General features: G+C 42.2%; 1 protein-coding gene across 1 annotated transcript in view; it reads left to right on the top strand.

Annotated features, from left to right (window-relative positions):
• The window catches only part of Swap70 (switching B cell complex subunit SWAP70), a 68,277-nt gene that overhangs the window by 24,093 nt on the left and 19,424 nt on the right, over positions 1 to 24,760 (top strand). Inside the window, exons 3-4 of the mRNA XM_059268874.1 lie at positions 15,642 to 15,815; positions 24,196 to 24,423. Coding sequence (XP_059124857.1) covers positions 15,642 to 15,815; positions 24,196 to 24,423 — 402 coding nt within the window. The remainder of the gene's footprint in view (positions 1 to 15,641; positions 15,816 to 24,195; positions 24,424 to 24,760) is intronic.

Below are 24,760 nucleotides of genomic sequence, written 5' to 3'. Positions count from 1 at the left end.
TGTATGGGGGCGGGAAAGGGTGCACTTGTGGAGGTTAGAGGTCAACTTGGAGAAGTCAGCTTCTCCTTCCACTGTGTGGGTTCTGGGGATTGAACTCAGGTCTTCAGGTTTTGTGGCAAGCACCTTTATCCACTGAGCTAATTTGCTGGCCTGTAAGTACATTTTGAACTCAAACCATTTACCTTCTCCCAGCAGTGTTCCTTTAACTGTACTCTTAAAGACTAAATCCTCTTTTTCAGAATTATTATTCTTATTCTGCATAGAGGAAGTAATGGTTGAAGGCAAGGGTGGAGTTACTTTGAAACCTTTCTGCTAACCTCAGACCGGCTTCCGTCCAGTTGTCCCCAGTGCCCTAAGAGCGAGTCTCTTTGGTGGTTCTTTGTGTTCATTGGTAGCTTTCTCGAAGTCTTCTGCTTTTGTCTGCGGGTATTACTCTGAGGGTCTAGGGCCCTGAAATACATCATTATATTGAAACCTGCTTTCCAGAACGTAGTTTCATATTTGGCTTCTGCATTTCCTTCCTGATAGTCATCTCTGATGTCTGTCATGCTGATAGAATTGACTCCAGTGTTTCTGAGACTTCAGGTGACTAAGCAGCTTGTTGTTCCTTACCAAATGTTTTGCCTGAGTGTTAATTTTGTTAAATCCTTCTTTAGTGAAAGGACTTAGAATCCCAGTTTTGTGGGCTTTCTTCTTCTTCTTCTTCTTCTTCTTCTTCTTCTTCTTCTTCTTCTTCTTCTTCTTCTTCTTCTTCTTCCCTCCCTCCCTCCCTCCCTCTCTCCCTTCTTCCCTCCCTCCCTCCCTCTCCTCTTTCTCTTTTTGAAACAAGATTTTATACTTACACTACTTGATGGTGAATAATTGAAGACATTGGTCAGTTATTACTTTAAAAACAAACAATTTATTTTTAACTAGCTACACAAAGTAGTAGGTCTGCCTCAGCATGTTTTTGAGACAGTCTCATTCTTCCAGGGGATTTATGGCTGATTCGGTTTGCTGGCCCTTGCTGTGGTCAGCTCTTTCCCTTGTGTGTTAAAAGGTCATCTGGGCTGCATGATTAAAGCCGGTAATCCAGTGGCCACATGCCAAGTTCGTGTTGGAGATGCCCCTGCTTCCCACCAGAATCCCCCTTCTTTCATTCTCCTCTGTGTTTTGGAAGCATACATAGAGAGGAGCACACAGCACAGAGCTCAGCGTCTTCTCTGTGGCCTTTTCTCTGCAGTCTCCCAGCCTCTGTGTTCTGCCCTTCTTGTCTCATGTTTCTGCACTTTTCCTTTTCTATACTTTCTTGCCATGTTTGACGATAATATAATAGTTACATTTTTTTGCTTAAAAACCTGTTATTTTTAAAAGTCGCCCCCCCCCCGTAGAGTTTTAGAAATAAAAAAAAAAGATTTATGTTCATGAGTGTTTGCCTGCGTGCATGTCTATGTACCACATTCATGCCATGCCAAAGGAGGCCAAAAGAGGTTGTCACACCCCCTGAACCTGGAGCTACAGATGGGGATAAGTTGAACTGGGGTCTTCTGGAGGAGCAGCAAGTGCTCTTAGCCACAAAGTCATCTTTTGAGCCCCATAAAATCTGTTCCTAGGTTTCTTCTATTAATTGAATGACTACATTCGACTCTCAAAATTCCTCGACTGTCATTGAGTATGAATGGTATTGTTTGTAAGCATTATCCCAGGCCTTTTCATGTTATTTCCCCCTGGATCTACCCATTGTTGTTTTGAAGTTAAGTAGGTTTGTAAAAAGCTTTTATTTTATATGTATGGGTGTTTTGCCTGTATGTATGTCTGTGCACTATGTGTGTCCCTGGTGCCTGCAGAGGCCAAGAAGAGGGTCAGATCTCCTGGAACTGGAGTTGGAGGTGACTGTGAACCATCACATGGGTGCTGGGAATCAAACCCAGGTCCTTTGGGAGGAGAGCAGCCAGTTCTCTTAGCTGCTAAGTCATTTCTCCAGCCTGAAGGTTAAGTAGTTTTAATTTGCTACAGTGACCAAATTGCCTTCCAGAGAGATTTTCATCATATCTATGAGTCATAGAGGGCTATACACATTCCTGTCATTTTGGAGGGAAAGGAGGTAATTTGAAACAGGTTTATGTGACCCAGTCTGACCTCAGACTTGCTCACTTGCCGAGGATAACCCTGAACTCCTGATTGTCCTGTCTGTGCCTCTGTAGGGTTGGGATCACAGGCATGCACCACTGTGCCTTGCTGAAGGCTGTGGGCTTTTGAGTGAATAAGGGGTTTCACGCTGAAGTCAAGAGTGACTTCATGCCCCTGAACACTGTGACTAGCGCAGTAAATACAACAGCAATGTGGTTTAAAGAAATAAGTGTTTAAAAATAGCAGTGTTGTTGTCACAAAATTCATATTCCATGCAATTTACCTATTATTAAACCTTATAGTTTGGTTTTTAAGTATGGCTAGTTTTGTATAACCATTACCACAACCAATTTTAGAATGTTTTTGTTATTCCCTTCCAAAAGATCTCATCCTGCTAGCATTCATAATCTCCTCCCCCACAGGTCTAGGCAAGCACTAGTCTTTACATTTGCCTGTTGTTGACATTCATTATTATGGAATCATCCCATGTCCAGTTTTTGTGTCTGGTGTCTGTCACCTCGCCTCTTTCCAGGCTTATCTCTGGAACAACCTTGCTTCCATTCTTACAGCAGAATCATATTCTTTTCTTTCCTTCCTTCCTTCCTTCTTTCCTTCCTTCCTTCCTTTCTCTTTCTTTTCTTTTTTTTTCTTTTTTCTTTTTTTTTTGAGACAGAGTTTCTGTGTGTTGCCCTGGCTGTCCTGCAGAATCATATTCTTTTTATTTTATTTTATTTTTTGGTTTTTCTGAGACAGGGTTTCTCTGTATTGTTTTGGTGACTGTTCTGGATCTCGCTCTTTAGACCAGGCTGGCCTTGAACTTATAGAGTTCTGCCTCCCAAGTGCTGGGATTAAAGGTGTGTGCCACCACCTCCCAGCCAGAATCATATTCTTAAAATTAAAAAAAAAAAGATTTAGTTTTAGTTTTATTTGTGTGTGTGTGTGTGTGTGTGTGTGTGTGTGCATGTGCATTCAAGCATGTGCTGTATGTGTATATACATGCATGTGCATGCAGTGCCCTCAGAGTCCAGCAGAGAGCATCAGGATGATGAGCCACCTGACATGGGTACTGAGAACTGGATTTGGGTTTCTCTGCAAGATGCAAGAGCAGCAAGTGTTCTTAACCAAAGAGCCATGCCTTCAGTACCTCTCTTCCCAAACATTCTCTCACAGACATACCATGTCCACAGACATACCATGTCTTGCTCACACCTTCATTAACTGGTGCACATTTGGGCTGTACACTTCAATGTGATGGCTTTGACCTTTTCTCTGTTCCTCTAATTACTGAGGCTCTTCCTGCTTCCTCTGCTGTCAGGCCTTCACTTACAGAACACAGCCAGTTCTTGTTCATCCTCTGGCCACTTCTTGCGGAAGGGCCCCACCCTTTCAGAGTGCTGGAATTCTCACAGCATTCTGTGCTTCTCCGTGATTGTTAGTAGTGTTGGGGATCTGGTTTAGTCTCTGGAGTATGAGTTCTGTGCCAGCAAGGTCAGTTCACTGTTGTCCAGTTTTAGTTCAGTGACTGGTACCCAGTAAACGATTACACTTTTTTTTTTTTTTTTAAAGGCTCTGTGACCCAGGCAGGCCTTGAACTCACAGCAGTCCTCCTGCCTCATTCTTCCAAGTGCTGCTATTATAGGCATGAGCCACCATACTTAGCCTCTTTACAACTATTTAAGCAAATGAGCAAATGAACCCTACATACTAGACAGAGGGGATGCAGATGTGAATAAAATATGGCCTTATGTTGGAAAGGACTTGTGATTTGTGTGTGTGTATGTGTGTGTGTGTGTGAGAGAGAGAGAGAGAGAGGGAGAGAGAGAGAGAGAGAGAGAGAGAGAGAGAGAGAGAGAGAGAGAGAGAGAGAATTAGAGCAGTAGTTCTCAACCTTCCTGATGCCATGACCCTTTAATACAGTTCCTCATGTTGTAGTGACCCAACCATAAAATTGTTTTCATTGCTACTTCATAACTGTAATTTTGCTACTGTTATGAATTGTAATGTAAATATCTGTGTTTTCTGATGGTCTTAGGCAACCCCTGTGAAAAGGGGTCATGACGCATGGTTGAGAACCACTGAACCAGAGTAATGTAGAGCTTGGACTCAGGAAGGAATCTGGAGGTAGAACTGTGTGTGTAACTACATTAAGAGCCTTCCCCTTTTTCCTTCTGCATTTTCCTAGCTCCACATCTTTGCTCTGGTTTTATGGTTCATAAAATGATTATTTTTTTCCATTAAGGTATAATTCACATAATATAAACCTTGTCCTTTTGTTTTCTGACATGCTGGACATCAGCTCAGGGTCTTGTGCAAGGCAACCAATACTCTGCTACTGAGTCACAGCTACAGCCCAAATGGACCTCTTCTCCTTTTGTCTTGTGTGTGTGTACCTGCATGTGCTTGTGTGTGTGTGCAGGTGTACAGGGACTACCTTGGCTGTTGGTTCTTGCCTTCTACTTTTCTTGAGTCAGGATTTCTTTGTTCTTTATCTGCTGCTTATGCTAGGCTAACTAGCCTGTGAGTGTCTCTGCCTCCCATCCCTCTGTATATAGGAATGCTGTGGTTACAGACGCACGATGCTGTGCTCAGCTTTTTGTGAATTCTGGGGATTTGAACTCTAGTCCTCATGCTTGTGTGGCAAACATTCTGTCTGAACACTGAACCATCATCTCCCTAGTGCCTACTCCCTACCTTTTGTCGGTTTTTTAGACAGTTTTTTGCTGGCTAGCCTGGACCATGCTTTGTAGACCAGGCCTGCCTCTCCTTCCCGAGTGCCCTGATAGAAGACACATGCTATGATGCCTGGTTTGTTTTTTGTCTTTGAGATAGATCCTGCTTTTGTTGCCATCTATGTATTTGCTATGTAGTCCATGTTGGGCCCCGACTTGCAGCAGTCTGCTGAGTGCTAGAATTTCAGGTCTGCACCACAATGTTTAGCTCACATTTACCATTTTATTTTATGTAAGATTTATTTATTATGTATACAATGTTCTGCCCGCATGTTTGCCTGCAGGCCAGAAGAGGGCACCAGATCTCATTACAGATGGTTGTGAGCCACCATGTGATTGCTGGGAATTGAACTCAGAACCTCTGGAAGAGCAGCCAGTGCTCTTAACCTCTGAGCCATCTCTCCAGCCCACATTTACTGTTTTAAAGTGTACAATTGAGTAGTTGTCAGGACATTCTCTAGTTCATCATCCCTCAGAGAAATCCTGTGCTCTTTCAGATCACTCTCAGCTCTCCCTTTTCCCAGTCCCTGGGAAACCAGTAATTTACCTTCTGTTTCATGGGCTTGCCTGTTCTGAATATTTTACATTAATGGGACTGTATGATACGTGGTCTTTTGTGTCTGGTGTCTTTCATGTAATGTGTTTTTATCATTCATCCATGTTATAAGATATGTAAATAATTTATATTTTTGTGGCTTACTAATATCCCGTTGTATTGATATACCATATTTTATTTATACGTTCATTGGCAGATAGATTCCCTTTTTCTTCTTTCTTTCTCCCTCACTTTTAGAACTATATCCAGCCCAGTAGAGGTGAAAAACTATTATTTTTAAGCCTTCAACAATCGACATAGAGCAAGCTATAAATCGATATAAGAGACAATCTCTTGCACTTTGTCATCTCCCTGAAAGTCCTTTATCAGCCCTTTGACACCCCAGTCTACACCTGGGTGCAGAGCATCCCGGAGTGTGACTCTGCTCTGTTTGTACCTGCAGTCTGTCCACCACCTGTGGCGTCTGGAGCTACCTGCACTGTCCTTACGTAGCATTTGATGTGTGAGTCTGTCTTTCCACTGTCGCAGATTCCTAGAGATGAGTATGAGGGAGTGACTGTATCTTATTTAAATGGGACCTCCCACAAGTAATAAACATTTACATCGTCTACAATAGTTAGGCAGCTGTGATGGCTTATGCCCACAACCCTAGAACGTAGGGAACTCAGGCAGGAGGATTATAAGTTTGAGGTCAGCCTAGGCTATACAGTGTGATCTTTTTCACAAATGACCAAATACATGGAATATATATGGAGTTTGTAAAGCATGATTGGACGTCTCCAATCTGTCATTTGTCTCTTGCCTAGTCTGTCTACTTCTGAGCTCTTTCCTCATCCTCTTCCTCTACTCAAGGAAGCCACCACCCTGCATTTTATTCTTATTTCCCACATGTTAGAAAAAGCTTTGTCATGTGCTGCATATAAATGAGTAATTTTTAGCTGAAATTACTTAAAAATTAATTTATTCTTTGACAGTGTCACACAAATGTAATACATTCTGGTCCCTCTCATCCCTCTACTCTCTTATCTCCCTCTCAGCCCTACTTGCCCTCCTCTAAGTCCTGATCCCATTTGCATGTCTTTCTGTTTCATTGGGTTTACTTTATGATCCACTTGTCTAACCAGGGCCATATTTTGGGCACAAGTGTGGAGCTTTTGCTGGAGTGTGGTAACACCATTGACTATGTTACTGAGGACTAAGGCTTCCTCTCCCCAAGCAGCCTTCATAGTCATTAGCTCCCCAGGATGAGTCAGGGCCCATGAGCCCCTCCCAAGTAATTTTTCTTGGAGGTTTACAAAAATAGATGTGCTTTTACAACTTGCTTTTCTCACTGTGAGGTTCCTTTGTAGACAGACATACCTGGAGCTGTTGCTTGGTGATCCTTTCACAGAAGTGTGCACAGACAGACACTGAGGGTCTCTTCTTCTTACCTTGTATATGGTCAGAGCATCATATAGTCAAATACTTGGTAGGTTTATTATTCTTTTATTTTTTTTATTTTTTATTTATTTATTTATTTATTTATTTTGGTTTTTCGAGACAGGGTTTCTCTGTGTAGCTTTGCGCCTTTCCTGGAACTCACTTGGTAGCCCAGGCTGGCCTTGAACTCACAGAGATCCGCCTGGCTCTGCCTCCCGAGTGCTGGGATTAAAGGCGTGCGCCACCACCGCCCGGCTATTCTTTTATTTTAAAGACAGGTTATCACTATGTAGCCCTCTAACTCACGCTGTAGACTGGGCTGGCCTCATAATTACAGAAATCCACCTGCCCCTGCCTCCCAAGTGCTGGGATCAAAGATGTATTTAGCAAGATACACATTTATTTATTCTTATTTTTAGAACCTCAAAAGTCATATTTTGACATATGTATGGGAAATTTCTGGAACCCAAAATTGAATTTCCTTGTTTTGTTTAGTATGTACCTCATAAGAAAGCTTTTGAATTCTCTTGTTTAATTACTACTTGATTGAGAGGTGCTGGATTTTGTAATTTTAACAAATGCATATGGTAAATGCATAGGCTTCTTTTTCTTGGCTGTTTAACAGTGCTGCAGTGGATGTGGGGTTACAGTATCTCTTCAAGGTCCTGTTTTCAGTTCTTTTGGGTATTTACCCAGTAATGAGATTGCTGGGTCATGTGATGGTTTCATTTTTACTTTTTGAAGAATGCCTACACCGTTTTTCTCAGTAGCTGCACCATTTTTCAGTCTCAGCAGTTTACAAAGGGCACAGTTTTCCCAGCACTTGAGAGGCAGAGGCAGGAGAATCTCTTTGAGTACGAGACCAGCCTAGTTTACAGAGCGAGTTCCAGGACAGTCAGAGCTATACAGAGAGAAACCCTGTCTCAAAAAACAAACAAACAAACAAACAAAAAACCCCAAAAAGGCTCAGTTTGTACTCACCTCATGTTTCTTTGGCAGTAGCTGTCTGACAGGTACAAGCTGATAGCTCATTGTATTTGATTTGCATTTCCCTGTGATAAGTTATTTTGAACATCTTTTCATAGGCTTATTGGCTATTTGTAGACATTCTCTGGAGATGTATATAGGCTTGTCTAGTCAAGCCCTTTGCTCATTTAAATTTTTTCTTTTGGTGATTGTTAAGTTGGATAATGTGATTGAGTTGTAGGAGTCTGTTCAGTTTTCTGATAATTGAGCCCTTTTAAAATCATGGTTACTAAAAACAAAATACTATTGCTGTTAGAATGTCTTGAAGTGTTACTTCTGTTTTCTTTGAGAAGTTGTATAGTTTTAGGTCTTTAATTGATTTTGACTTTTTTTTTGAGACAGGGTCTCGTGTAGTCCAGGCTGGCCTTGAACCCATTATGTGGCTCCAGTGATCTTGAGCTACTGATCCTCCTGCTGTCACCATCCAAGTGCTGGGGTAACAGTTATGGATCACCTTGCCCAGTTATGTGGTGTTGAGGATCAAACTCAGGGACTTGTAAGCACCCTGTCCACAGAGCTGTAGCTCCAAACATTTCGAGTTAATTTTTGTATATAGTGTTATATAAAGAGCATTCCACTGCGTGTTGCTATCTACTCTTTGAAACACTACTTATTGAAGAGACTCCCCTTTCCTTGTGCATTCTTGGCCCTTTATTGATGATCATGTGATTATATACTTGAGGACTCAATTCTGTCTGTCTGTCTCCATGTCTGTCTTTATGTCAGTAGTGTAACGCTTTGATCACGTTAGCTCTGTACTGTATATTGAGGTTAGAAAATGTGAGACTTCCAGCTTTGGTTTCTCTTTCTTTTGTAAGATTGTTTTGACTATTTGGAGTCCCTTGAGAGTCCATATGAATGTTAGGATTTTTTTTTCCCTGGGTCTAGTTCTGCAAGAAAACACATTGGCATTTTGGTAGGAATTTCATAGTCTGTAGATTACTCTGGTGTTATGAACATCTTAGGTCTTCTAATCCACAAACATAGATAAGATGCTGTCCTACTTGTTTATTTCTTTTGTATTTTTTCAGCAATGCTTTACGTTATAGTTCTTTCACCTTCTTTAAAGTTAATTCCTAAAAGCCTTACCATTTACTGTATATAAGATTCAGTAATCTACAACTAGCTACTTAGTTTTAATTATTTTCCTGCCTCATTGCTTTGGCTAGTACTTCTGGTATTATATCAAGGAGTCTTTGTCTTATTCCTCCTCTTAGAGGAAAGGCTTTTGTTTCTCACCTTTGAATGTGATGTATTACCATTTTTCCAGACAAGGTTTCACTATGCAGTCCATGTTGGCCTCAAACTCACCATTTCCTCTTGCTTAAACCTTCCAAGTGCTGGGATTGCAGGTGTGGACCACCACTTGGCCGACTTCCAGATTTTGGTTTTTGTTTTTAACCCAGGATGGCCTTGAACTCACTAAGTAGAGGAGAATGACCTTGAACTCCTGATCTCCTGCCTCCACCCTCCAAGTGCTGGGATTATAAGTGTGTGCCATCTGTGCCCAATTTGCAGTTTTTTTTCTGATTCCATTTATTCTTGCTTTATGTTCTCTGGTGTCATGATTGTGCCATTATCTAACTGTTGACTCATAGGTCTGCCTCTTATAGGTTGTATTTCCCTTTCTTTGTTTTTGGATATCTCTAAATATTCCTAGATATCAACTTGAAGATGCCCACAGCCGAACACCTCCCTTCCTTCACAAACCCAGGGAGTTTTGTGCACCTGTTTGGTACTCAGGCCTTCTTACCAAGATCATTCCCTTCTCGCTGCCACCGTCTTCTGACCCCCTACCTTCCAGCTACTGAGAACCCTCTTCCATAGTATGTCAGTGTGCTCAGTGTGCCTTCCACAAACACAGGGCCAGGCCCTACCTTAAAGCCTTCGCTTGCTTCCTCTTGTGCTTAGAGATAGCATACATTGTACTTCAGTTTGCCTTTGGCATTTGATCTGCCATCTTCCTGCTGGTTAGCCCCAGTTGGCTACTCACTGTTCCCTGCATGTGAGTGCATACCGCTGCCACCATGCCTTTGCTCCGGCCCTTTTCCTCCTGCCCTTGGGATGCCTTTCCTTGTCTTTATCAATGCCTCTTATTTCAAACAAACAAACAAACAAACAAACATTTAGTGTGTATGCGCATGCACATGCCGTAATGTGTGTGTGTGTGTGTGTGTGTGTGTGTGTGTGTGTGTGTGTGTGTGTGAGACAGTCAGAGGACCACTTAATGGGAGTCAGTTCTCTCTGTTTCCACTGTGTGGGATCCAGGTATCAAACTCAAGTCATCAGACTTAGCAGTAAGTAAGTGCCTTTATCCACTGAGCCATCTAGATGGCCTTCAACATACTTTAAGGTTTGCTTTGAACACTATCTTTCCTACTAAGTACTAAACTGGCCTGCACACTTTTTTAAAATTGTAAGTCCTTTATGATTTGACCTCTGTTCACTTAGAAAAGTGAATCCCCAGGATTGGGGTGCACAATGTGAAACTCCTAAAGAATCAATAAAGAAGTTAAATTAAAGAAGAAGAAGAAGAAGAAGAAGAAGAAGAAGAAGAAGAAGAAGAAGAAGAAGAAGAAGAGGAGGAAAGAAAAGTAATTGCCATGTATCAAGGCACTCCCTGGGGCCGGGGTGGTCCTGTGATTTACCACATGCTCAGGGAATCACTTCTTGTTCCTGAGTAGGAATACATACTTTTGTGCACATGTCATTTCCCTTATGTCCTGTCTGTCACTTAATATATTTTTGTTTTTGGTTTTTCATGCTGTGGGTAGACCTGGTGTCAGTGGCCGTTAGAACTAGTTCTGCATAGATAACCCATGTCACAGAGGGGACCTCCATCTACTGCGTTTTGTAAGCAGTTTGACATAGTGGAAAGAGTTGGCCTTTACACTTTAGTTTTGATGTGTGCCAGTCATATGAACACCTCATTGTTTTCTGAACCCGTTTCCTGGTCTATAAAACAGGGATGATGTTTAAAATACTAACATGAAGTCTAAGTTAGGGCTAGGAGTGATGTGTAAGTTCAGATGCTTGTCTAACATTTATGAGGCTCTGGGTTCCATTCCTAGCACCTAAAAGGTGGGGGAGGGCGGACGGCATTGAGATGACTCATCTGGTAAATCTGTTTGCCACCAAGTCTGACAACCTGAGTTTGTTCCCCAGGATCCACACGGTGGAAGGAAAGAACTGACTCCTGAAAGATAGCCCTGACCTTCACATATACATAAGTCTTCAGTAAATGGTGTTGGGGCTAGATAAAGAAACAGGTAAAGCAGGGACACTTGCTGCCATAGTCCATCCACGGATCTGCCCGTGTGATGAAAATGTGGGAAGTGACAGCAGAACAAGATGGGGCTAATGGCAAAGTACAGAGAGCATCTCTCTGCTTCCTGGAGTCTGGTTTGCCAACCACACACTCCAGCTGGAGATCAAGAGCAGCATCTCCCTGAGGCCAGCATGGGCTTCTTCACATTATATACAACACAGATCACTTCTCTGTTGCTGGAGAATTTCTCTCCAGCTCCCGCCACCAAGTCCCGCCAGTTCCAGAGCCCACTTATAAAATAAACACACAGACTCTTACATTATTTAAACTGCTTGGCCATTAGCTCAGGCCTGTCATTGTCTAGCTCTTACTCTTATATTTAGCCCATTTCTATTAATCTTTACTTTGCCACATGGCTCATGGCTTATTGGTACCTTACATCTTCCTTGTCCTGATGGCGGCTGGCAGTGTCTCTCCCACCCAGCTTCCTGTTCTCTCAATTCTCCTCTCTGTTAGTCCCGCCTATACTTCCTGCCTGGCCACTGACCAATCAGTGATTTATTTATTGACCAATCAACAACACATTTGACATACAGACCATCCCACAGCACTTCCCCTTTTCTTTTCTTAAAAAGGAAGGTTTTAACTTTAACATAGTAAAATTACATATAACAAAACAATTATCAAGCAAGAATTACAGTTACAATATTAAAGAAGAGATCCTATCTATCTTATATTTGTAAGTTTAAGGTTTTTATATCTAACTTATCTTTTATTATAACTAAGGAAAATTGTAAGTATCTAGTCTTTAACCACATCAAAGACCTCAGAAGGATATATTACTACCTGAGAAATGGAGAAGGATATAAGCAACTTTTAGGAGTCTTGTAGGGTAGACAGAGACAGCTGGCAGCCTGGACAGTCATTCAAAGTTCTCTTGTAAAGTTGGGGCATCTGTCTTCAGCCCACAGGCCTAGAGTCTCTTATTCACTTTTCTCTGTGTCCTGTAGAATGTCTGGCAGTTTTCTCTGCAAAGCAGGAACCTGAAGGACCATTTTGTCAAGCAAAGTTCAGTGGTCAACTTTGTATGGGTCCTGTATGTCCAGTTGATCAGACAGTCCAGGCAAGAACAGTTTCTTGCCCAAATGGCTATTTTTGTCAAGGTGAAGATAAACTCCGTATGGAGTGTCTTCGATGCCCATCCTCCTCTCTGAAGTAAATCGGTGCTGTCAGGAGCAGACATGTCTCACTGTCCAAAAAGTCTAAATTTTTAAAACATTTTAAATGCCATATTCTGTAGGCCTTTGAAGTGTTTGAAGACTACCTATCTATCTGAAATATATCTATGTATACCTAGAAGACTTAACTAACATGGCTACAAATATTATCATAGATGACTAACTATTAATCTATTTTTTAATTATCCATTACAATTTTAAATGAGTTACATAAACATAATACCTCAAACAAGAATAGAAATATATATACAGTATAACAAAATTAAGTTTAAACTTGTATCAATAAACTAAAATCTGTAGCAATGTAAAACATTTTAAACAAGTTGTTACTCTTTAAAAGTAGGTTCATTAATCTACCCTTTCATCCTGTCATATCTAAACTATCCCCTTTTTTTCTTTAGAAAGAGATTGTATTTATAATCAACCTGATTTAAATAAAAATATTGTTTTTTCTCTGTCCCACACCAGAGGGCTCTTCTGATTTGGGACATAAGAATCTCTTAACCATTTTTTTTTTTTTTGAGCAATATGTCTGGGTTTAGAGGGGGAGTGAGCCAATTCCATCTCTAAAGCCAGGTTGGTATATTTGGGAATTTGGGCGTAGCTTCTCTTACTACTTCCTGCTGGAGGGGGGCGCTGTATCTTATGGGGACACGAAAATTTTAGGATCATGGAGTAGTCCATGAGGCTGTATCATCTGAGCCAGTTGCCTTGAAACCATTCTGGATGTTGAATCATCTGGGCCATGGTGTCACTGGAGACCTTTCAGGGGGTCTTGGCTGGTCAAACCTGATGTATCTTAATCTGGAACAAATCCATAGTCTCTGGCTTTCTGTGGAAACAAGAGCAGAGACTCTTTTCCAAAGCAACATATCCTTATATCCAAATTTTAAAGTCAAGGTACCTTTAAAATATACATTTTGGCATAACTCAACAGCTTTTACAATCAAATGTTTTTCTGCAGTTATGAATATCAAAGAGAACATAATCCAGATTCTCTGTGTGGTAGTCATCTTTACGTGGCTTATTTTTTTATATTAGCTTGAGCCTATTCCTTTTAAACTGCAGCCTTCTAAGCCTGAAACGGCGCAGTGGCTGCTGGCTCCGCCCACTTCAGCTTCCCAACATGGCGGCGGTCCGCTTTCCGCCAGCTCTGGGAGCCATAACTCTCAGAAATAGTGGGTCTACACTTTTACCAAAGTAGCGTGTAGCCCAGAAACCTCTTTTTTTTGTTTTGTACTAGCAAAGGCTAAATTCACCACACAGTTTAATGTGCTACTTGCAGAGGCCTCATTCCCACCATACTGCAGGTCGAGAGCGCACGCTAGGAACCCGCCAGTAGCTCAAACAGGCAGCTGCCGCTCATTTGAGAGAGACAATTAGGAAGCTGTTTTTAGTTCCGTTTTAGAATCTTTTTTCTAAGTTTTTAGGTGGAAACTCTTGCCACCACGTTGGATGCCATTTGTTGCTGGAGAATTTCTCTCCAGCTCCCGCCACCAAGTCCCGCCAGTCCCAGAGCCCACTTATAAAATAAACACACAGACTCTTACATTATTTAAACTGCTTGGCCATTAGCTCAGGCCTGTCATTGTCTAGTTCTTACTCTTATATTTAGCCCATTTCTATTAATCTTTACTTTGCCACGTGGCTCATGGCTTACCGGTACCTTACATCTTCCTTCTGGCGGCGGCTCCAGGCCGTCTCCCCTTTCCCTTCCTGTTCCCTCAATTCTCTTCTCTGTTAGTCCTGCCTATACTTCCTGCCTAGCCAATGGCCAATCAGTGATTTATTTACTGACCAATCAGCAACACACTTGACATACAGACCATCCCACAGCACTTCTCCAAAACAAATAATACTTGCCTCGCTCCTGTTGTGCTGCTCACCAGTGCTGCTCACCAGCTGCTCTGCAGTGCCTCCCATATTGTCCCAGAATATGGCTTTAACAATGAAGATCACTGAGCCTCAGCTGTCAGGACAGATAAGTCCTCACTCCTTACTGTGAATGACCAGCCTCTTCCTGACCCGGTCTTCACCTCTATGGTCTCAATTTTCCCTGTGTCCTGTGCAGTGGACATTTGCCAGTATTGATCTGACTGGCCTTTGAACTCTTCTGGGAGAAATTTCACAGGGTCTTGGTGGGGAACAAGACCTGTCTCACATGGAGATGCAGAAAAGGATAGGTCCTCATTTTCCCTGTCACCTGAACATGAGAATGTGACTCAGGCTCAGTAGGGACCCACTGTAGTGAGTGACATAGAGGCCCCAGGACAGGTGCAGTGGTGGTGTCTTCATGTTATAGTGGCTGTGGGGTCCCCACCAGACTGTTCCTTTGATTGACTTGGGCAGAAGTTCTAGCTCCTACCCTACCTTGGTACTGGCGCAGGTTCAGTGCCTCCTTTTTCTGGCTCATGTTGGATCTGTGAGGTTACTCTTTGTTCTCCTAATGAACTTCCTTTTTTGTTTAAAGGAACACAGTGGATTCTGTCCATTGCACTTATGGAAGCCTTAATTGAGACCATCTTCTAGCATGTAGTTTCCCACTTACATTTGACTGCCCGTTTTTCTTCTAAACTGGCCATGGTTGCTGTCACCTCTGGTAGCTTCTATTCTATAAACTGAGCATGCTTTATCCCATTCTTGATCTGTTTGACCTTTTTTACTTTTTTCAGTAGTAGGGATCAAACCCAGACCTTGAGCATGTTGCATAAGCATTTCACCACTGAGCCAAACCTCAGCCCAAATATCATGTTGCCCCTCATTCAGGTTGGATTAGCTACTCAGCATTCCCATGGAATCTTCTGCCTGTCTTGGTTACAGTAATTTGTCACACCATATTAAAATTGTCTTTATGTTCCTTGGAGAGACAGGCGAGTATTGACTGGGTATCTGTCTCTGGAAAGTAATAAGTATGGTATAAATTTTTCTTGATGAGGAATGAGAAACTATTGATTACATACTATATTAAAACTGTCTACTTGCATGTATTTTCTCTGATAAACTAAATGTGTAAGAGCATAGATCAAGTTCTTCATCTGTGCCTCTTATTTCATAGCACAGTAATCAGCTCTTAGAGTGTTAGTGTCAAGGACAGATGCTACCTCAAGGTCAGGCTAAGTAGAATTCTTAGCTGAGTCACTGACAGTGTTAGTATCATGGGCAGATATGTGGAATATGGTTATTGGTTAGTAGAAAGCTTGCTGAGGCCTCTTCTATTTTATGCATGCACTCTGTGTGTACACGCATGTGTGACCTTATTTTGGACTGGCTCAGAAGTTTTCTTCTTTCTGTTTTAGGTCCAAGACAACTTTGACAAGATTGAATTCAATAGAATGTGTTGGACCCTCTGTGTCAAGAAAAACCTCACAAAGAATCCGCTACTCATTACAGAAGATGATGCATTTAAAGTGTGGGTCATTTTCAACTTTTTGTCTGAGGACAAGTATCCATTAATTATTGTGCCAGAAGAGGTAAGGTGTGGCTTTGGGGAGTTTTTAGATGTCTAGGTACTGAGTAGACCTGGCCTGCAAACATTTGTGTTGATTCATTGTTTATATTAGAGGCGATGGTTTTTGGATCAGAGGCAAAAACAGGTTAAGTATAGAAAAGCTTAAGGATTTGGAGATTTGCAGGGACGGTGAGACTCTTCTTGGAATTGCTGTGATTACAGATGAGTCCATCCTTATGATATCTAGAGTATTTGCTCAGTACAAGGAACAACATAATTTTCAGTTCTTGTGGAAGAACTGGGCTCTGTGGGAAACACATAGGATCCAGAATGTTCTCTTGCTGTGTTAGGAGTAGGTACTACTATTTCAAAGTCTAGATGATGGCTGTTTCCTAGAGCTCTCAAAGCAAATATAAGCGCCTCTGCTGGTCTTCTGGATTATTCCCCTTTGAACTTCCAAAGAGCAGATAGTGGGAATAAGAATAAGGTTTCTGTGCTGTTTTCTGAGAACCAAGGATGCAAGAGAGGTTTGACCAGACAAGGACCTTTCTGAATCAAGATGACAATTTCCTGTATGAGGCAGCTACCTTCATGAAATTGTGATAATGATGTTATTGAGTCCTGTGTCTGAACTTTTGGATCTCGGAGTCCTCTGCAGAGCACAGCTAACTGGTCTGCTCTAGATAAGGCCATAACCAGCAGATTAAATTTGTATCCTTTTGTTCCCTGCCTGCTCATGTCGATAGTGCCTGGTTGTGGGGAACTATAGGCAAGTTTCAGTCCTGGGCTACTAGAGGTAGCATACTATTTTTGTTTAAAGCCTGGCCTTTGAAACAGACTGAGTTTTGAAACCCGACTTCACCACTTACCCACAGAGTAACACATTAAGCTCCTAATCTGGGTCTCCCTATCTTTAAAATGGAGATAGTTGTTTTCTGTAGTGCACCTTGTGAGACTGAGCAGGGTGACATATCTGAAGCATTTGGTGTAGTCCCTTGGTGCATGCTCACTACAGAGGTGTTCGCGTGCGTTTGGGTAGTGAATGAATGGATGGCAAGTTGACGAACAAGTGGGACATGATGAGGGAGGGTATGGCATGTTTGGTGTTGGAGGTAGACTATTCTTGTGGAAACTGCACAACTAGAGCTTGTGAGAGGCCAGGGCAAGAAAGAGACATGGAGAAACCACAGGAGTGGGTTAGGGCCAGGGGGAAGCAACCATGGTAGGAGTTGTGAGAGCTGAGGAGAACCTTGGGGTTGTTTCTATAGCAGCAGGAGGAAGTAGATTTGGTAAAGGAAGCAGAACTGGGCAGGCTGTGAGATAAAAGGAGATGCATGAGAATGTTAAATTGCAGAAAAATCAGATAGTGGTAAGAAGGAGCCCCTGGATTTAACAATAGGTAGTCGTTGATAACAAGGGAAAGGCAGTTTCTCTATGGTAGTGGAAACAGTTTCTTACTGTTAAATATGGTAATGCTGTAGGTATTGAGTATGTGTGTTAAAGGGGAACTAGAAAGCCACATCTTAGAGCGCTGCCCAGCACAATCCAGAGATTGAGTGGGATAATGGTGGCCCAAAAAACGCACTTAATAGACATGGCTGCTGCTCAGAGCTGTGCACATACTCTTTTCTTTTTTTAGAAAAGAATTTTATTATTACTACTACTACTATTATTACTTTATGTATATGAGTGTTTTGCTTGCATGTATGCCTGTGCACCACATGTGTGCCTGATGGTCTTGGGGGTCAGAAAAGGGCATTGGAGTCCCTGGAACTGGAGTTATGGAAAGTTGTTTGCCATCATGTGGGTGTAGACAGTGATCTTAGCTGCTGAGCCATATCTCCAGCCCCATGTAAGATTTCAGCATGACTTTTTTTTTTTTTTTTTTTTTTTGAGACAGGGTCTTTCTACAGAGCCCTGGCTATCATGGAACTCACTATGTAGACCAGGCTGGTCTCAAACTCAGAGATCTGCCTGCCTTTGCCTCCTGAGTGTGGGGATTAAAGGTGTGAGCCACCATTGCCTAGCTTTCCAATATGGTCTTTGAAGATATTTTGCAGCCACACTTGAAATTCCAAGTTTTTTCATGTGTTGGAATTAGAGGTGGATGGGTCTCTGACCCTTGACCTTTTGGATTTTTCTGTTACTAAAATATCCTTGGTGGACCTGACCGCCACTTTGTCTTGCCTTCAGAATTAGCAGTTAAGTAGCAAGGGTTGCGTGCTTTCTTTCTTTATGGACAAGGCAAGTGCTTTCCTGATTTGGGGGCTTTGTCATTACTGAGCCACTACTGTGGTCAGCTTCTCGATGACTCCGAGGAGCAACAGGACCCGCATGGGCCTTGATGGACCTGATGCTGTCTTTGCTGCAGCCCAGAGCCTAGCCAGATGCTCCTGTGTGCTCACCTCCACTGTTGGGCTGACACGAACACTTTGTCCTCTTTCAAACATGTTACTCCTGTTTGGGAAGCTAATGGTCTCTCTTGGGTGCAGTAGATCTTGTCGTGTATTGTGTGGGCTCACTACATGCTTTGCATTGTCAAGTGCCTCTGCATCTCTTAGTGTCAGAATTAGCATGGTGCTGTACTTCCAGCCCTGGGGAAGGCTGAGGCCTGCCTGGTTTACATGACAGTATCTGTTTCAACAACAGAAGTAGAGTTAGACTCAGAGATTATTCCTGTGGGGCAGAGAAGGGGTCATTGGAGCATGTTAATGTGAAATGGCTTCACTGTGGAGTCAGCCCTCTGAGGGTTCACCCATGGACTGGGGCCACTGAGATCAGAGGTGTCACCTGCCCTTTGACAAGCACTGCAACCCCAATGTCACGCTGCGTTGTGGAAAATACAGCTATTAAATGTTGCTTCCTTTTTACATGTTTTTTTTTGGTTTTTTTTTTGGTTTTTCAAGACAGGGTTTCTCTGTGTAGCTTTGTGCCTTTCCTGGAACTCACTTGGTAGCCCAAACTGGCCTCGAACTCACAGAGATCCTCCTGGCTCTGCCTCCCGAGTGCTGGGATTAAAGGCGTGCGCCACCACCGCCCGGCCCCTTTTTACGTGTTTAACAGCATAAAAACCGTGTTTGAGCTGTTTTAGAAATGCAAATTTTTAGAAAATGTAATGTGAAAACGTATTTTAAAAAATCTGAAATGCAAATTCTTTGTGGGTTTAAATTAAATTAAATTAATTTAAAGTTTTACAAGTTCACAGTGTCTGATATACGTATGAGAAGCCTAATGTTTATTGCATAGAACTCTAAATAGAATATGTGTCTATGTGTATATACATACTCACATTTATCTGTCTTCTGTCTATCTATCTATCTAACTATCTATCTATCTATCTATCTATCTATCTATCTATCTATCTATCTACCTATCTACCTACCTACCTACCTACCTACCTACCTACCTACCTACCTACCTATCTACTCTGAGACAAAGTCTCATGAAGTCCTGCCTGGCCTGGAACTCAATATGTAGATTAGGCTGACCTTGAACTCACAGAAGATCTACTTGCCTCTGTCTCCTGATTGCTGGGTTAAGGGTGTGTTCCTGTTCTACCACTCTTGAATTATTTTTTTATTTCTAGTAATTCATCTATCATAATGATCACTTGCCTTTAAGTTTATGTTTTTTGTTATTGTTACTTTTTTTGGCTTTTCGAGACAGGGTTTCTCTGTGTAGTTTTGGCTTGTCTTGGATCTCGCTCTGTAGCTTAGGCTGGCCTCGAACTCACAGAGATCTGCCTGTCTCTGCCTCCCGAGTGCTGGGATTAAAGGCTCACACCACCACCACCACCACCACCACCACCACCACCACCACCACCACCGCCTGGCTACTTGTTTTGTTTTTTGAGATACAGTTTCATGATGAAGCCCAGGCTGGCCTTAAACTTGTGGCTATTCTGCCTCTACCCCCAAGTGCTGGGTCATAGATATGTTCTACCATACCTAGCGAAGTCCAAGGTTGTTTTTTTCCCCTCTACTTCAGCTAGTACTGTATAACAGTGGCAGTTGTGTGAATAGTATATTCATATTATTCATTTGATTCAGTTTCCATGACCCAGAATGAATGTCAAGAATGTTCAATAAATATTTAAGTTACATGGTAAAGATGTTTCTGTCGACACATTTGTCAAGAGACGGTGGTCGTCCCCTTTGAGTTGGTTCTTTATTTTCTCCTGGCGATATTCTTGGAAATGTGTGCCTGTAAAGTATAATTTTTACTAGTGTCATTTCCCACAGAACCAAGAACAAAACAGGATGTGTCTGTCATACACTTATTTGGAAGAATTGCCTCACTGCAAGTGAAAACTCAAACTTGAAATAGTTTTAAAGAGATTTCAAGTGAAGTAAAACCTAGCCGCCCCTTTAATGAGAGAGAACTTTTGACAGAATAAAAATTCAAGCCAAAGGCCTAGAGAAATCCCATTCAGCTTGAAATTTCTTCTTTGTTATTTTTGGTGAAATCTGCTTGGAAGGAGGAAGCAAGCTGCTTCCTGAACTGAATGAGCCTTAGAAATGGTGCAGGCCACTGTAAACCAACTCCAGCACGTGACTCATTATTTAGTTTACTTGAATAGTGGAGCATGAGAATGCGTCTCTTTGGCCAGCATAATCAAAATGTCCTTCTGCTGTTTGGTTATGGTAAGTATATGATTTGTCGGAAGTCAACAGGAAAAGACACAGTTGCTGGGAGTAAGGGCTTGTGGGTGCTGGGTCTGCAAGTCGGCCTCCCAGGGCTTGACTTTAGTGCCTTTAGGGAGGTCGTGATGAACTTGGGAGGCTGCTTTGAGAACCGAGTTGTTGGTAACATTCATTTTCTGAGTTGCAAACCAAAGGTTACCTGTGAAGGCAGGAGCCCAGAGTTGGACGGTACAGGTGGCCTTGTCCAGAGTGGTAGGTAAGGCAGAGCTGCGGCTGCCTCCTGACTTGGTCGTGGGCTACATTAGCTTGTCAGGCCCACTGTAGTCCCTCTCCTGCACACACACGTGCCCACACATGTGTGCTTCCCTCTCCGAATTGGTAAGGTGTCCTCCTGTATTCTCATTACAAGCTAAGTCACAACCAGCAGCCTAGAGCCGCCTTCTTGGCACCCTTAGGGATTAGAGCTTCTGTGTATGTTAATGCCACTGTCCACTGTTTACTTACTTTGAACCATTATTTATATAACTCTCCTTTATTACGTGGTTGGAAGGTAAGATGGAGTCTCATGTAGCCCAGGCTAGCTTTGAACTCCTGACGTTCCTGCCACCAACACGACTCTTACTGGTTTCTTTTCCTTTTAACTTTTTTGTTGTTGTTTTGTATTTAGTCTCTTCTTGACCATAGTCATTTTTCCTATTATCTTTTCTGCTTTTTTTCTCTTCCATCATCTGTTCTTCCCCGCCACTCCAAAGGTATGAAGGTCTAAGCAGTCAGTGGCATGTCTTCAGCAAGAGAAGGGAAAGGCCTCAGTGTGTTTCTCTTCAACACATGACATGTGTTGACATCTCTCACGCTTTTCTTGGCCTCCGGTAAGCTTTTCCCAAGGGAGCGTCTATCATTAGCTAAGATTTTAGAACTTGGGATGGTTTTTGAACTTGTGATACTTAGTGAATGTAAATTTCTTTGCCTTCTTTTCCTATTATACTTTATTATTTCACCATCGACATTACAGTCACATCAATGGGGTTGCAAAGAATAAAACAGAGAAGATGAACCCCAAGTCTTATTTGTAGCTAAAGATTTCCTGTGTTTTTGACAAATGTTTGCCAGAAAATCTGTATGGTGTTTATGCAGGTGAAACCACAAGTCCGTTTAACTTTGCATTCTTTGCTTTCTCAAATGTAATTTCTCACCCAGGGCCGGGCGGTGGTGGTGCAGGCCTTTAATCCCAGCACTATGGGAGGCAGAGGCGGGTGGATCTCTTTGAGTTCGAGGCCAGCCTGGTCTACAGAGTGAGTTCTAGGACAGGCTTCAAAGCTATACAGAGAAAGCCTGTCTCGAGAATTTTTTCACTCATTGTGGAGGGAAGCAGCATTGATGGTGTGCCTGCCCCGGGCAGCTTTGTGCAAACTGTTCTCTGTGTGTCTTCTTTTCTCTCTTTCGGTGATGATTGTTGTCATCCCCACTTCACGGTGAGGACATTGGAGCTTAGTTTAGTTCCTTTCAGATGTTAGCTGAGTCCTGCTGTACTTTAGGTCCCCTGCTGAGCTCTGGGAATTCAAAGACAGATGGGGCAGAGCCCTTCTAAGAGGAGTTCAGGAAATGGTGGAGAAGCAAATGAGGACTGGAAATGGAACAGAGCACGAAGTGCAGCAGGGACACAGAAGAGGATGCAGGGTCTGTGGGCCTGCGATAGTGCTGGTTAGAGCAGCTTTGCTAGGCCAGTGTGAAGGCACCTGGCGCTTGTTAAAACACAGTGTGGCCTACGAAGGGCGAGAGGCCAAGAGTGAGGCTTGAAGCAAGCGGATGGAGGAGGAGAAACACATTTGTGAACCATCTGGAAAAAAAGTATTTTCTTTCTCTTTCTCCTGTGTTTTTGTTTTGTTTTGGTTTTGGAGATAGAATCTCACTATGCAGCTCTGGCTGACCTGAAACAGAGCTCTGTCTGCCTCAGTCTCCCAAGTTCTGGGATTAAAGTTGTGTGTCACCACGCCCAGCTAAGTTATTTTCTTTCCACTTCAACCTTATAGGAAGATAAACATTTTATATCCTGACTTGGCACACACAAATATGCACACAAAAATCTTGCTATAAAACTGTATCTGGCTCTATTGTGGTTGGATTAGAATATTTTTCATTCCATTGCACAGAATACTGGTTGAATTGATGGTGAAAAACACTGGGTCTGGGACTAATGTCAGCAGCATTTTGTTACTGGTTTGATTCGAGTGGTGAGGACCTGCAATACTGGTGTGGGGTTTTGTGGATGATAGTGCACCAACTGAAATCATAGTGAGGGGAGGGGACCAGAGAGGACAAGAGGTGGGATGGATATGAGCAGAGGTCCATGGTGTGTATGTGTGGAGTTGTTAGAATCAGACCTGTCAGTTTGTCCAGTGAATGTGCTCTAGAAATACACCAGATAGAGAGGAACCATGGAGAAAGTAGGGAGGCGTAGTAGTGTTTGAGAATACGTGTAGCCCACTCAGAAGAAAAGCAATGTCACCTGCTCATGTCATCACTGCCTCGTTTCTTTCCTTTTCCTTCTCCCCTGGCCCTCGACATTTTCCTAGATAATGTTTGATGTTTCAAGATTTAGTAAGCCCTTCTGGCTCACACTAGGAATCCAGTCATATTTATAACATCATCAGTGTTCTAATGGATGGAGACATCAGAAAATAAGTAGTTGGTTTACATAGGAAATCTGTAAATTAGGGAATAACTTGTGCATTTGAGATGTTTATTTAATAACACTTCCATGTTCAGCGAGATTCATGTGTGCAGCTGGGTAATTCAGTATGGGGAGGTGGGGGCAGGAGAATCAATCAGTTCAAGATTATTCTTTGAGGCCAGTCTGGACTACACGAGACACTATTTCAAAATATAAACAACAACAACAACAAAAGGAAGAAAAGCTTAATGTTCTCGGTATATTGACATATCTACCCGAATAGAGTAACGAGGTGACAGTAATTAGTTTGCGTGTGGTGTGTTTGTGGGTTTCCCAGCTCTGAACACATACAGATGTGCGCACGCAGTGGGTTGTCAAGTTTTCATTTACTTACTAGGCCAGCAGAGAACAACCACTATTGTTTTATGTGTATAGCTTTCCCTAGCAATGGGAGTTTCTTTAAAGAGGTATTCTTTTGGAAGTATAAAGAGTATTTCCTGCTGGATGGTGGCACACGCCCTTAATCCCAACACTTGGGAGGCAGAGGCAAGACAACCAGGGCTGTTATACAGAGAAACCCTGTCTCCAAAAACAAAAACAAACAAACTATATATATATATATATATATATATATATATATATATATATATATATATATATATATATATATCTCAGAGTTGACCCCAATAGTGTGAATAACACAAATGAATACTTATTTGTCTGTCTGTCTATCTGTCTATCTATCTAAGAGATTTTCTATTCATTTTACATACCAACCACAGATTTCCCTGTCCTCCCTCCTCCCTCCCCCCCCTACAAATGAATACTTATGTTAAAAATACAAAATAATTAGCCAGGTGGTAGTGGTGTACACCTTGGGTTCCAGCACTCAGGAGGCAGAGGCAGGTAGATCTCTATGAATTCGAGGCCAGCCTGGTCTACAGAATGAGTTCCAGGACAGCCAAAGCTACAGAGAAACCCTCTCTCGAAAAACCAAAAACAAACAAAACAAAACAAAAAAACAAACAACAAACCAACAAAAACCCTACAAACCTGAAAAAGGGAATAATTAACTTTTTCCCCTACAGATTGAATACCTGCTTAAGAAACTTACAGAAGCTATGGGAGGAGGTTGGCAACAAGAACAATTTGAACATTACAAAATAAACTTTGATGATAATAAAGATGGCCTTTCTGCGTGGGAACTTATTGAGCTAATTGGAAACGGACAGTTCAGCAAGGGCATGGACCGTCAGACGGTGTCTATGGCCATTAACGAAGTCTTCAATGAGCTTATCTTAGATGTGTTGAAGCAGGTAAGAGGACCGTGACACTGCTCTCCCTCATCTTTAGAGTTTGATGTTGGAAACAAAGGAGCTTCCTTCCCTCTCCCCTGCCTCTCCCTCCCTGTCCCTTCTTTTCTGTATAGATGGTGTAAGTCACTTATACTCCTTAAATGATTTAGAACAAAAATAAAGTTTCTATTTTCTCTTTTATTAGAGTCTTAGGATTCACCCCCCGCCTTGCTGGGATATGGAGGATTGAACCCCAAGGCATTATGCATTCTAGACAAGCGCTCTACAATTGAGCTGTCTCTCTGGTTCTAGGCTCGTGTTTTAAAGAGTTACTGGCACAGTTTTGAAATACAGTTAA

The sequence above is a fragment of the Peromyscus eremicus genome, chromosome 1, assembly GCF_949786415.1.
Source record: "Peromyscus eremicus chromosome 1, PerEre_H2_v1, whole genome shotgun sequence".
Taxonomy (NCBI): Eukaryota; Metazoa; Chordata; class Mammalia; order Rodentia; family Cricetidae; genus Peromyscus; species Peromyscus eremicus.
This window is presented reverse-complemented; position numbering and strand designations above follow the sequence as displayed.